The 13,033-nt window shown below is 40.2% G+C and overlaps 1 protein-coding gene across 2 annotated transcripts in view; it reads right to left on the bottom strand.

The window, feature by feature from the left end:
* Positions 1-2,497: 2,497 nt before the first annotated feature.
* The window catches only part of LOC125887749 (PDZ domain-containing RING finger protein 4-like), a 191,827-nt gene continuing 181,291 nt past the window's right edge, over positions 2,498-13,033 (bottom strand). The window contains exons 6-8 of one of the 2 annotated variants that reach the window (XM_049574808.1): positions 10,797-10,898; positions 9,825-9,953; positions 2,498-5,926 (exon numbers count right to left, since the gene is read on the bottom strand). In XM_049574808.1, the coding sequence (XP_049430765.1) occupies positions 4,454-5,926; positions 9,825-9,953; positions 10,797-10,898 (1,704 nt within the window). In that variant the 3' untranslated portion in view covers positions 2,498-4,453. The remainder of the gene's footprint in view (positions 5,927-9,824; positions 9,954-10,796; positions 10,899-13,033) is intronic. The other variant, XM_049574807.1, reaches the window with a different exon arrangement.

The raw sequence follows: 13,033 nt of genomic DNA, 5'->3' as shown, positions 1-13,033 counted from the left end.
AGTTACTCACAGTGTGAACAATGGCCTTTTTGTCTTGTAAGGAGCTGGACACAGTTCTTCACAGGCCAGTTTGAACACAAAGTGTTTGGAAATATGAAATACTAAAAGACAAAAGGAAACCAAACAGTGAAAATTAATGCTTGGCACCAAACACATAGACATCATGCCTATGGGTAAGTAAGAACAATCTCCGCTCAAAAGAAAACATTTATAAAGCTATTAGAAAGACTTGGTTCCTTTTTATATTTTACCAGTTTTTTTAAAATGGAACACGTTTCCAGTTAAATGGAAACACAAAAGTACAGAACAGTCTTCAGGCAGCAGTGTATCCGTGACACTCCAATTTCAGCTATAGCACACTGACAACTTAAGATAACACAGAGACCAGAGTATCCCAGTAGCTCTCCCCTGCATATGACAAGGCCATAGCAATGATTAAGTGGTTGGTACATTTTAATGAACACAAAGCCATCCAAGTGGAAGGTGATTTTAATTGAAATCTCCTTCTGTTTAATCACTTAACACAGAGGGGAGGAAAAAAGAGAGTCACTCCTAAGGAGATATCTGAGGTGAACGTGTGTTCAGTGAACAAGTAATTCGGTTTCACTTCACCAGACTGGTCTTTACCCCAGAGTGACTTGGTGTAGTTTTTGTTGCTGTTGTTTGCACTGTTAACTTTTTGGATATGGCACTATTTCCTTCCTGTTCAGACAGATTTTCAGCCGGCCTGGCCCGGGTTAGGCCAATCACAAGTGTTAATCTGATATGGGGAGTGTCTCAGAAGATGACTGACAACTTGCAGAGCCTTTGCACTTTAAACAGAATACGCGATGACATCATTTTAGCCTTGCGCATTCTCACGTTAGGGACACTGCAGTGAGCATATTCAACATACGGGTGACAAAGTAAAGGGAAAACCAACATTGGTTTGTGTTAGTGTCTTAGTATGGAGTCAGGCACCATAAGCCGTAAGATCAGCTCTAGTGCTTCTTGCCAAGTCTGTGGAACTCACAGCATGCATTTGGTCATGTGCAGCTAAACTTGTAAACTATTGGACCAATCACCCTAATATTTTGTGTGTACACGTGAGACTGTGTGGTCAATGACCTCTTGTGTTGAAGTTTTCCAGAAATCTGCTCGGCTAAAAACATCTGGTGTTACACACTATCTGTTGCAGGCCACAAGTTTGGGCTTCTTGTGACTCTGCAGATTAGTTCCATACCTGATGTTATGATTCACTTTTAATCCTCATGTTTGTTATCTTTGCTGCCATTTTGACTGTATGGGAGCCAGGAGAGACAATTCCCTTGGGCACAGCTGCACCACATTCTGGCTGCCGTGGCTGTGACCTGGTTTAGTTCTGTCGGCTGCATGCCGTCATACCACACAGGGAGCAATTCAGAGGCAGAGTGCTTTGCCAGCCTGATTTTGTAGACTTGCAGATTTTGATGATTTGGTCATTTTTCCTTTATTTGTGATTCTACCCTATAAGCAAGTAGGCCATGTAGTATGGGTTGTCTTTTTTTGGGCAAGGCGAGTTTATTGTGGTAGCACGTCAGAGACAAAGGCAAGTCAAGGCAATTAGTTGTGTTTATTGTTGTTACCTTTTATTTATTGTGCTGTAGCCTCCAGACAAAACTATACCATTAAAAGTCCAGTTATTAAAGACACAGGTGAAAGATTTGGCTGTCTTTTAGTTAATATACATTCATCCTCATAATTATATCTTATCTTTTGAAGCCTGTGCTGCAGCGTGTCTGCTGAAATATTGTTGTAAGGTGGCCATGATCAGCTCGGGCGGCTGCATCACAACGGAAATGCGGCTGCCTGGCAGAGATCTGCACTCTTCTAAGTGCACTTTACCAGTTTAATCAGGTAATCTCATTGAGATCTCTTTTGAATTGAAGAAAGGAAAACAAACAGCCAGAATTGACAAAAGAACATACAGCATCAGAGACTTTACAGTTGTCGCTGCATAGCCTTGATTTGTAGATGAAAGTTTATATTTTATCATTTGATCTTATGGAGATGGTGGTTGAGAGCATTGTCTTGCACGTTGGTCCAAAATCTTTCATAGGTGTGAAACTGGGCTGAGATCTGGTGAGTGCTGTTGAGGCACTTAAGGAAACAACCATGATGACTGCAGTTGATGCAGAACTTTGTGTTGAAGTACTGTTTCAAAGTCTGTACTTCTACTGTAGTCTTTACATTTGTCCATTGCTCAGTTATGTCACACGTTTTGTTGCTCTGATTGGTTGTTAGTCTGTCCAATTGCATCTAGAGGCATTTGGATCTGTGGCCGTGATAACGCCCCTTGGAAATCAAAAGTGAACAGACTAACTTGCATTCGTGATTTGGTCTGGCGATGTCAGGCTACTATTTCCCAACACCCTCCCCCTTCTTTTTTATCCACTGTCCCTCAGCATCATCACTGAAGACTAATAAAACAGCACAGATTGTTACTGTAGCTCTCTTTCACACTGTTCACGCTGACCACTTCACAGAAAGTCAAATAACTTTATTTAATTACAGTAGTGTGCTGGAAACTTACTGAGTTCACCCAAATAATTAAATTATTGTTTTATGGTCAGGGATTGTTGTAGCCGAATGTTTTACTTCACAGTTCAGGCACCTAGCAGCAGATTTTTGTTCTTTCAGAAATGTCTGCATTAAAGAAACATGATCCAGTGCGATGTTATACCAAAAAACAATAATTTATTATCATTTCTTTTGCAAAGATCACCATTATCACACATTTTACCCGGCTACAAATGTGCCAACTACGCATTACTCGAAATTAGACCATTGACATTGACTTAAAACAAATACAGGGATCGGTTTAAAATTTCAAATTTACAATATTTCAGTTAAAAATGAGGCATTTGGAATGAGTATACTGTACATGTAACTGGACTATAAAGTCTGTTGATAAATGGCAACCCATTCATTTCACCAGTTTAGTTTTTCAATGATCTTATATGCTGTGTCTGAGTCCTGCTCAGTGGCAATCATCCTAACACATGTTGAATGTGACCGCAAACACAAATCATTAATGACTAGATATCTTATATTTCCCAGTTACTAAAACCTCAAATTATACAATGTATGAATAAGGCTGAATAATCCAGAGACAGTTTGTTTGTGTGTGAAATAAGTTTGCCACACAAACGCATCATTGATTCAGTTTTTGCTGTTAAGGCTATGCTGAGTGAAGGTGTATCTGAATGATGTAAAAATACTGGTATGTGAAAGCTATGAGCAGGTCCATCTGTTGTTGAATATGTAGAAAAAAATTAAAAATATAAAGCAAAAATAAAATTGAATACAAAATCAGTTTTACCCATAGCTGCAGCACTGGCAATGAGTCAGAATATTTTGGACTCTCAAACTATTTTAGAAGTATGATAATATAGTACATATTCCCTGTGTCCACAAAGTCAGCGTGGCAGCTTCTGAAGTATTGTTTCCTTGTTCGTAGCTTTGTAAAAAAACAAAGTGGCTCAAGTTCACAAATTACAGAAACAACACATGAAGAGTTTCACTATTACATGAGGTATTGAACTCTTAAAAGATGCATTTATAAAATTGCTGATACTTAAAATGATGCTAGCAAAAATTATTTGATTTGTTGACCAGAAAATTTTGCTCGTATTAACAATTTACAATGTTCAGTAATGTAAGACCTCAAGAATTTACCCCTCAAAACAGATATGGCAGTTTGCCTTCAGGTCATTGGATTTATTTCAAAATCATTACATTTTATCAATTAAACACATTCTTGCCATAGTTATACAGTACTATAATTGGAATGTAAGATATTTATATCCCTTTAAAGCTGAAACGTGTACCTTACTTTAACTTTCTTTGTGTGAAACATACTTGAGCTCTCATCATTTTCTGATATCTGTAGGGTTGACTTTGTGACTAGTCCAACTTCTCATCCATGGTCAAACATCATTTCAGTGGCCTCTCAACAACACTGACAGTTACTGATTTAAGCTTTAAAGGATAAATACATCTGTTTATGAAAGGAGTATTAAAAAAAGTAGGTGAAAGGAAGGAGACCCACTGATTCATTGAGTGTTGCAATTGGCAAGTGTACATAATACAAAAAGAAAAATACTTAACTTTTCTTAAGATGCTCATACAACCAGTTTGAGTTTTATGGTTACAACATAAATATGAAAATAGAATTGAAAAGATAAAAATGTTTAGAGCGAAGTAATAAAATAACTATATAGTCATAATTTCATAGAAAAATGTTTTTCCCGCAGAGTGATGTGAAAAACAATACTGAAAAACATGAAGAAAATGCCATGACACCACTGATAAATTCTTTACAAAATGCTTTTTGGGTTACAAAGTGTGAAAAATATTCCTATTGTCCTCATAAAAACGCCACATTGAACGAGGCAAGTATATTATACCGCATGGGGTAGAATGTGTGTGTTTTTTATACAGTAGTGACTGATAGGAAGGCGTTGTGCACCTTGGCCCCTTCAGGGGCCTTAGTACCATGAGTCATCAGCTCCTGGATGGTCATCCAGTTGTCCAGGATCTTTTTGTTGCGTTTCTTCATCATCTTCTTCTGGCTGAGCTCTATAATGCTGACTTCCTTGCGACCCTCGCTGCTGCTCTGAGGGTTTTCCTTCAAGCTTTCCAGCCGACTACGCTGCATGAACTCTCGTCTTTTCCTCTGTTCTTTTGCTCTGACCAGGTGCTGCTTTCTTTCCTCTTTACTCCAGTACCTCCCCATCTTCATTTCACTCATTGCATCATCATCTGTGGTCATTCCCCCACTACGCTCTTCTTTAATCTTTAGGGCTCGCTCCCTCAGGATCTTGTCTCTCACAGGCCTCTTGGTGATGTAGCGTGTACCGTCGCTGCGGATCTTGACCTTCCACTCCATCTTGGGCTCATTAATGGGCCTCTGAGGCTCTTTGCAGACGCTGAGCAGGCTGAGCTGGCTCTGAGCGTACTCCACAGCTGAGCGCTGCTGGATCAGCTGCATGTAGCTCTGGTAGTGGCGTGCATGAGCTGGGATGTTGATCTGCCTCTGCTGGGAACTGTGGGATGGAGAGAAGTAAGGAATCTGGGAAGCAAGTTGCTTTAATGTCCCCCTGCTGTCCTCATCAGCCTGAGTTGTCTTAGTGGACTCAGAGGGATTTCTGTGGTCAGGGCTGCTGCTTTTCCCTGGGACTGGTGCACGGCATGCTGGGATGGGGCTTGGGCTGAGTGAAGAGCCAGTGGCAAGGCCACTGCAGAGGTTCCTCTGGTTGGTAAGACTAACCATCCTCTGGAGTGAGTGTTCCGGGGAGCGGTCCATTGCTAGAGGGGTGCTCCGTGAACTCTCGGCTGTGTTATAGGCACTGGAGCTGTCCTTGTCTGATTTCTCCAGCCTCTCATTTATATCTGCCAGCTTACTTCTTGTAGGGTCACTTCGATGGAGGCTTTGGTTTTTGGTTGAGGGTGCAGAGTGGCCCGTGGTGGGAGACTGCTGTCCCTTGCGAAGGTTATGGGCCTGCATGATGTTCTGACATTCAAGTTCGATGCTGCGCAGTTCCTCATTGAGCATACGTAGCTCGTGCTGTACTCCGCCCTGCTCCCCCATGCTGCACTCAATGGTGCTGCGGCGGCTATAGAACAGATCGTATTCACCGCTGTTACGTATCTGACACTTCAGCTCCAAGAGCTGCTGGAAACGATCACCCTCTGTGTCATCATCATCGTCATCCTCTTTGTCCTCCAGTCGCGTGGAGCCGGTGGTACGGTGTGTGTCCCGATTGTCTCTTAGGCACTGGGACAAACGTCTCTGGATGTGTGCCAGGACATTATGCTCCGAGCTCTCCATTCTGTCTTTTATACTCCGTACACTATCCTTATGATGGGGGAGTGTGGAGCAGGTGGGCTTGTCATCTTCTGCTCTCTGGAAGAAAAAAAAGATGAACAAGACCATCCTGAATAACTTTTTAATAGATATATGGCACTTAACACATGCAGAATTATGATACTAAGGATCAACTGTTATTATCATATTGATCGAGGGGACTTGTTATTCGTAATGTGCAGGTGTGCTTGCAAATATGTTTAGGTATAACATACTGTTTTTACATATGTTATTTATGGTTGCGAAGTTTGAATGGTACTGTGTTTTCTCATGTAGTTTCCTGTTCCACCATCTTTTTTATGCCAGTTTGATGAAAAACAAATACTGTGTGTCTTAAAATAATGACTTGGTATCTCAGGATAATGAGAAACTGTTTCAAAAATGAGTTGGTATCTCAAAATAATTACTAAGTCAGTATTTTTTTATTTTGAGAAACTGTTGCATTATTTTAAGACCCAGAGTCATTGCTATTGTATCTGAATGATATCTGAAAATAATTTGAAGTGCTCTCAAAATAATGACAACGTATCTAAGTCATTGTGACAATTTATATTCGATGTTTGCGAAATAGTCATTTTATATATCACTTGTAGAACAAGCCACGATACATGAAGTACACTCGATATATCGCCCACCCCTACTTAGTATCTCAAAATAATGACAATGTATCCAAGTCATTATTTTGAGAAATTTCCTTATTAGTTTGATATTCTAAATCACTATTTTGAGAGACTACATCTGTATTTTGAGATACTAAGTAGGGGTGGGCGATATATGTCAAATATACTCCATGTATAAAATGACTATTTCGCAAACAGAGTATAAATTGTCACATAATTTTTTTATCCATGGGTATGACATTCGCTTCTGTGTTTTGGTTCTCTCGAGCTCTCCTGTGTCCCTCTCGCACACACAACAGTATCCGCAAGCGGAAAAGCATCCTCGCGAGGTAGCATTTCTCTTCTGCATGCACAAAATGAGGTCTGTGAGCACAGCACTGTGACGAGCATGCGCTCATCTCTCCCTACCCGCTCAGTTCTGCTCAACACTTTCACAATGTCAAAAGTAGCGCAATGCAAAGAGTTGCATTTTGAGAGTGGAGGCGGGGACAGTGACTGGGGTCTCCGCTCCTTTGATTGGACATTTTCAAAACGCCCAAGGAGGTCTCATGCCAGTGGCTTAAAAAAATGGTGTGACAGTTTACACTCGATGTTCTAGACATAGTCATGTTACACATCCCAAGTGGAACACCCGCAATACATTAGTTTGATAATACTTGCATTAATTTGAGATACTAAATAGGGGTGGGAGATATGTCAAATATACTAGGTGTATCGCAGCTTATTCCACGTATATAAAATGGCTATATCGGGACCATCACCAGCACAAACATGCTATCTCACACAGACATTCCTCCCATTCAGAACATTCTCTCCTCTGTGTGAGCAGGCGAGGTGTGTGTTTTTTTTTTAATCATGGCTCCAGACTGTGACTATTTTGTGATCACGGAGCACCAGTGTGACTTGCACATACATTAATATATGAACTGAAGAGCTGTTAGTTTGTTTCCAGTGAATGAATCATCCATGTTAAACGGCGCTGCTGTAACAGTTTAACTTAAGTACTTTAACGATAGTGTGAGCAGGTGAGGTGTGTTTTTGTACCTGCGCAGCTCCACACCATGACTCGCAATCACATTTTGCGACCATGGAGCACCAGTGCATTTGCAAATACTATTAGTATATGAACTGGAGAACTGTTAGTTTGTTACCAGCTTACAGTAAATAAATCCCCATGTTTGAAGGTCTCGCAGTAACAGTTAAGCTTTCTGCTAATTGCTCACAACAACTGTTGTCCGCTGTCCGCTTTGCTTTATTTAATTAACACAATGCTTTACCTTTATTGAACTTAATTATATGATAGTAGACACTTTATTTAATTGTATTAATTGTAATTGTAGTTAATTTAGTAATTTAGTATTTTAGTAGTCTACAGTAGTTTAGATATTTCAAAATATATTTATTTTGTGTATTGCGATATAGCCTAAAAATATTGCGATTTTTTTTTTAAAGCCATATGGTACAGCCCTACTTAAAAATAATATTGTGATATTTTGAAATGTCCTCTAAAGTACTGTAGACCACTTAAATACAAAATTAAATGTACTAGTTACAATAAAGTCAAATAAAGTAACCACTGTCATAATTAAGTTCAATAACGCACTATTATAATAAAGTTAAGTATTGTTATAATTAAATAAATCAAAGTGGAACCACTGGTGCTTTTATTTTTAAGCATATGGCTTTAATGTTTTTGCTGTGAAAATGAAGCTTGTGGTCAACAGTTGCTCACAGTTAGCACAAAGTTTAACTGTTGCCGCTGCGTATTTAAATGTAAGGATTTATTCACTGTGAGCTGGAAACAAATTGACAATATTTGCAAGTCACACTGGTGCTCCATGGTTGCAAAATGTGACTAACTAGTTGTGGTCTGGAGCCCTACAGGTACAAAGACACGCTTCCTCTGCTCACATTATCATTGGTCTCATGAAGTTAAACTGTTACTGGGGTGCCGTTAAATGTGATGATTTATTCACTGTAAGCAGGAAAGAATCTAACAGCTCCCCAGTCCATATATTAATAATATTTGCAAGTCGCAGTGGTGCTCCATAGTCGCAAAATGTGACTAAATAGTAGCGGTCTGGAGTCCTGCAGATAAGAAACACACGTCGACTGCTCACGCTATCACTCAGGAGAAAGTGATCTGGATGGGCGGACTGCGCGTGTGTGTGCTGTATCACATTTGTGAGCCTTTCTTTATGTGTGTACCTGTGAGAGGGAGAGAGCCGGTTGCTTAAAAAAACAGTGACAATTTATACTCGACGTTCGCGATATAGTCATTTTACACATCCCACAGGGAATAAACTGCAATACATCGATTACATTTAATATACCCACCACTGATAAGTCATTATTGTTTTAAGACAGTGGTTCCCAACTGGTCCAGATTTCTCCCTAGTCATTAATTTAAGGTCCACGCAGTTTACTATATCCAGCATTGTACTTGAGTTTGACAACGTTGTCGATAAATTGTTTCCTCGACACGTTCTCGAGTCACTTGCGACCCATTCAGAATGGATCCACGACCCACCAGTTGGGAACCACTGTTTTAAAATACAAGGCATCATTTTGAGAAGTTTCTCATGATAATAACTTACAGGATCACTTTTTCATCTCACTGGCAGAAATGGGGTTCTTTAGCTTTAAATGAAATGAGGACAGTAAACTAAAGTTATCAGAACTACAGTGTTCAAGAGTTCAAGAGGTGCAACCCTGTTCTGCATTCTCCTGAAGGATTACATATGCTGTTGTGTGTAATTCTGTTATACAGCTCTGTTACTTCAGGGATTGTTTCCTCTCTGCCATGTCTTTGAAGTTCCATTTATATGGATTTTTGTAGCATGCTATCCTCCAAACAAAACAGAATTTCAAATTATGATTACTATTTTTTTGGAATTTAAATGGTTCAACGGTCCCCTTGCATAAATATTCATTATCATTACTTTATATTCATATTTCAAAGGGAAAAGCTTGTTTTGCAAAGAAAGAGTTTGATTCTATCTCTGCTGTCGGCTAGATCTGTGGTCATTTTAAGGAACAGGTTAATATTGACGGTGAATAATGACCTAATACAGTCAAAGCACTTATTGATCAGGCTGCTGATGTGATGTACATAACACACTGGTTACTATGATCTGTCAGTCAGGGGGAAGGCTAATTGAAATCTATTGCTTTTTGACTCACTAGTTTTTAGGGAGCTTTATTCTTAAGTAAATAAAAATAAACACGCTCTCCAGAAATTCTTAAACCCTAATAAGAAAGCTTTGTTATTCACTTGCTAATCCAGTTACACAAAGCATGTTGTGCTGCTGTCTGACCTGCTCATTCTCCTGCTCCTCCTGTAAGGCGGCCAATTCCATCTCCTCTCTCTGCTGCTCCTCCAACATTTCCATCTTCAACTGCTCCAGGAATTCACTGTGCTCATCATCCAGCCAGGCCTCCTCCAGCTAAGGGTGAATAAGGAAGGAAAGCATATGGAGAGAGAGAAAGGGGTGAGTGTTATTTGTCAAGGGCTAAAGCTTGTGGCGACACGGTGTCTCAAAACAAATAGTTGGATGTTCCAAATGGGTGCCCAAATAGGATTTTCTGGTGGAGAAAAAACACCAGTCGTGGTTTTGAAATAAGAAACTGCAAGGATTATTATGATGTGGTGTTTGACTGATACGCTTTCCCCTTTTTCTTTTTATTAACCAACAAAACGCCACATCTCATCTTTAAAACATGCTTTCTACTCCTAAAATCAAGCCAATACAATTTAATGGACATAAGACTGCCACCTCTGACCCACTTGCTCCACACCATCCATCATCTGTTTGTCTGCTCGATGTGAACCAAATGGGATCCATATCTGAAGACTTCAGATTTACTGCTGAGAGACACATTTAATTACAAAGAGTCTACTATTGCTCCTGGCTCATCTGCACTGCGGCAGAGTCCTTTCACTTATTCGCCATCGGCCTTGGGCCTGAACTCACTCCACATTAGCATGCCATTAGCTTTTATGGCTTACCGTTGGAAGTCAATTACAGTGGCGCTACATAAAAATAAAACATGATGAGGTGTCTCAGTGGTGGCTTCCACTAGGAGTGGTTGTGGCAGTGGGGAGGGTTGGCTACCCCAGACTGCTAAGGTTTACTCCAAGCAAATGTAATGTAAATGACAAACCTTCAGGGCTGTATTATGTGAACTGCGTGCTTCTTTTACCCATTTAAGGCCCGCAGTAGGTGTTTTAGTCAGTGGCTTAAAGATACAGTATGTCAGTGTGAGGTAACTGTGTGATCATTTCTAACCTGCATCTCAGGTCTGGCTACCAGCAGTATGATGTTCCGGCTCTCGTCACTGGAGAGTGCAGCCATTGCTTCCTCTCTGTCTTGTACGTCTTGGCCATTAATCTGAAGAGGACATACAAACAGGATTAGCACACTCAGTGGTAAGTCAGACGCAAACAAGCAAACATGTATTGTAAACACAAGTGAAAATATTTGAACACAGGCAATTACATACACTCCCACACACACCGAGGCAAACTTGATTCTCTCCAATACAAAGGCCCTTAAGAAAAACAAAGTACCACAATGAAAGTGGCGCTGCACAATAATGCCTTTTTTTCCTGAGGAAATTGTAAACACTCTGTGATGCTCCCTAATATGAAGCAGGACCCAGCAGTGATTATGAATGGGACAGTGGCCGTGGGCCGACGGAGCTGTTGTGTTCACCAAAGTATCCGGCAGCGCACATGCATCTAGCTGTACAATTAACTGGCCACTGACAGGGGGCGTCCATCTTTTTGCAGGCAGAGTAATGGCCCTGTCACTGGTGGATAATAGTGCCAGAGTACTGGTCTGCCTCACAAACACAAACACACACACACACACACACACACACACACACACACACCGTCTCCTGGCTCAAATCAGTCACACAACACATGGTAGACACCGGTAGACAATTAAAAACAGCGCTTATGCATCCACCCCACGCATCAAATAATCACTTGGGCAGACTATTTACTCCTCCCTTGACTTTACTCTCTTTTCCCATCTCACAATGTTCTATTGTACTGATTAAAAGACATTTTCTGCATAGCATACAATTTATAGATCCTCACCCCTGTTAGAATATTTCACATTGTCTATTTGTGGTATCAAAATGATCCCTAGGGTGTGAAATTAACTTTTTGTCCACCGGCCATGTGGCTAGTGAATATTTAAATTTTACCAGCCTAGATTATCATTGTTTATAGCTGACTAAAGCAAATCTACCAGCCACTGGCATATTTTTACCAGCCTTTGACTAGTGGATGGGGCTAATTTTGTACCCTGCATATCCCAGTTAACTACTTTAAATTGCTAATCTGCAGCCAAAGCTACACTAATTAGTATTTTAATATTGATGGATCAAATGATTTGTAATCTGAAAGAAGGTCTTAACAGGGATGAACCCACAGAGATCATCACCAACCTCTACTGTCTTCCTAGCTCTACTTAAGGGTGTAAGAAAACATCGACACACTTGAGTATTGCAGTACTATGTTTTGTGATACTGTATTGATTCACAAAAACACCACTGATTTTTCTTAATTTGTTTACCTGAAGAATCCTGCTAGCACTTACATTTTATTTTTTTTTTTTACTGATGAAGACAAATGTTAATTTCTTTGCTCAGATTGTGCTGTGATGTTGGGTGTTAGAGAAACTACAATAAAGACAAATGCAGATCCAACTTTTCTATGCTTATGATGGTGTGGGTTTTTTTATACTATAATTCGATTTTTTTAAAAAACACTATCACAATATATTGAGCTATAAACCCTGTATCATGATACGGATCATTTCACCAGGTTCTTGCCATTTTATCTGGTCCCATTCTAGCCAATAATGCAATTTTATAACAAATTTAGTCCCTGATTCGGACCAAAGCGAGCAAACTCTAGGTCTGAAAGCACCCTCACACTCTCATCACTCATGTTTCGAACAGCAGCAGGCTGTTTTCAGTGAAAAAGCTCTGATAAATCTTGGAGAGTGGTTAACATAATTAACATCTGGAGAGCTTAAGCTAGCTGTATTCCTCTCAGGAGTTGGTGGTGACCAAAACAGAGCTTAAAGACAGTGAAAATTAGACTGATATTAATTAGGCCAAACACACAGCTTTGAAAAAGATGCCAAATGTTTCTTTGTCTGAATGTATAAATAGGAAAATGTTGCCATAATAATTTAATATGGTGATAATATACTTTGCATGGCAACTAGAGGCTATTACTTGTCTAAACAAAAACAGTAATTGCCCATGTAACCCACAGAGGCAACACTATACAGCCCTCAGCTCTAACAACTGCTGTTCCTGGTCGGTAGCAGAATTCCTCTGCATCTCAGGCCTGAAGATGAAGCTAGGGGCTAATAACAGTCATAGCCTCTCAGCTATCCCACAGGAGGCAGTGAGCTGCAGCACAGCGCCATCCTGAACCAGAACTCTTAAAAACCCCTGTTGGTGCTGAGTCGGTAACTAAAACAGCCAGGGGGGCATTTCT

Source organism: Epinephelus fuscoguttatus, linkage group LG4 (assembly GCF_011397635.1).
Source record: "Epinephelus fuscoguttatus linkage group LG4, E.fuscoguttatus.final_Chr_v1".
Classification (NCBI taxonomy): domain Eukaryota; kingdom Metazoa; phylum Chordata; class Actinopteri; order Perciformes; family Serranidae; genus Epinephelus; species Epinephelus fuscoguttatus.
The sequence above is the reverse complement of the archived record's forward strand: the minus strand, read 5'-3'. Positions and strand labels throughout refer to the sequence as shown.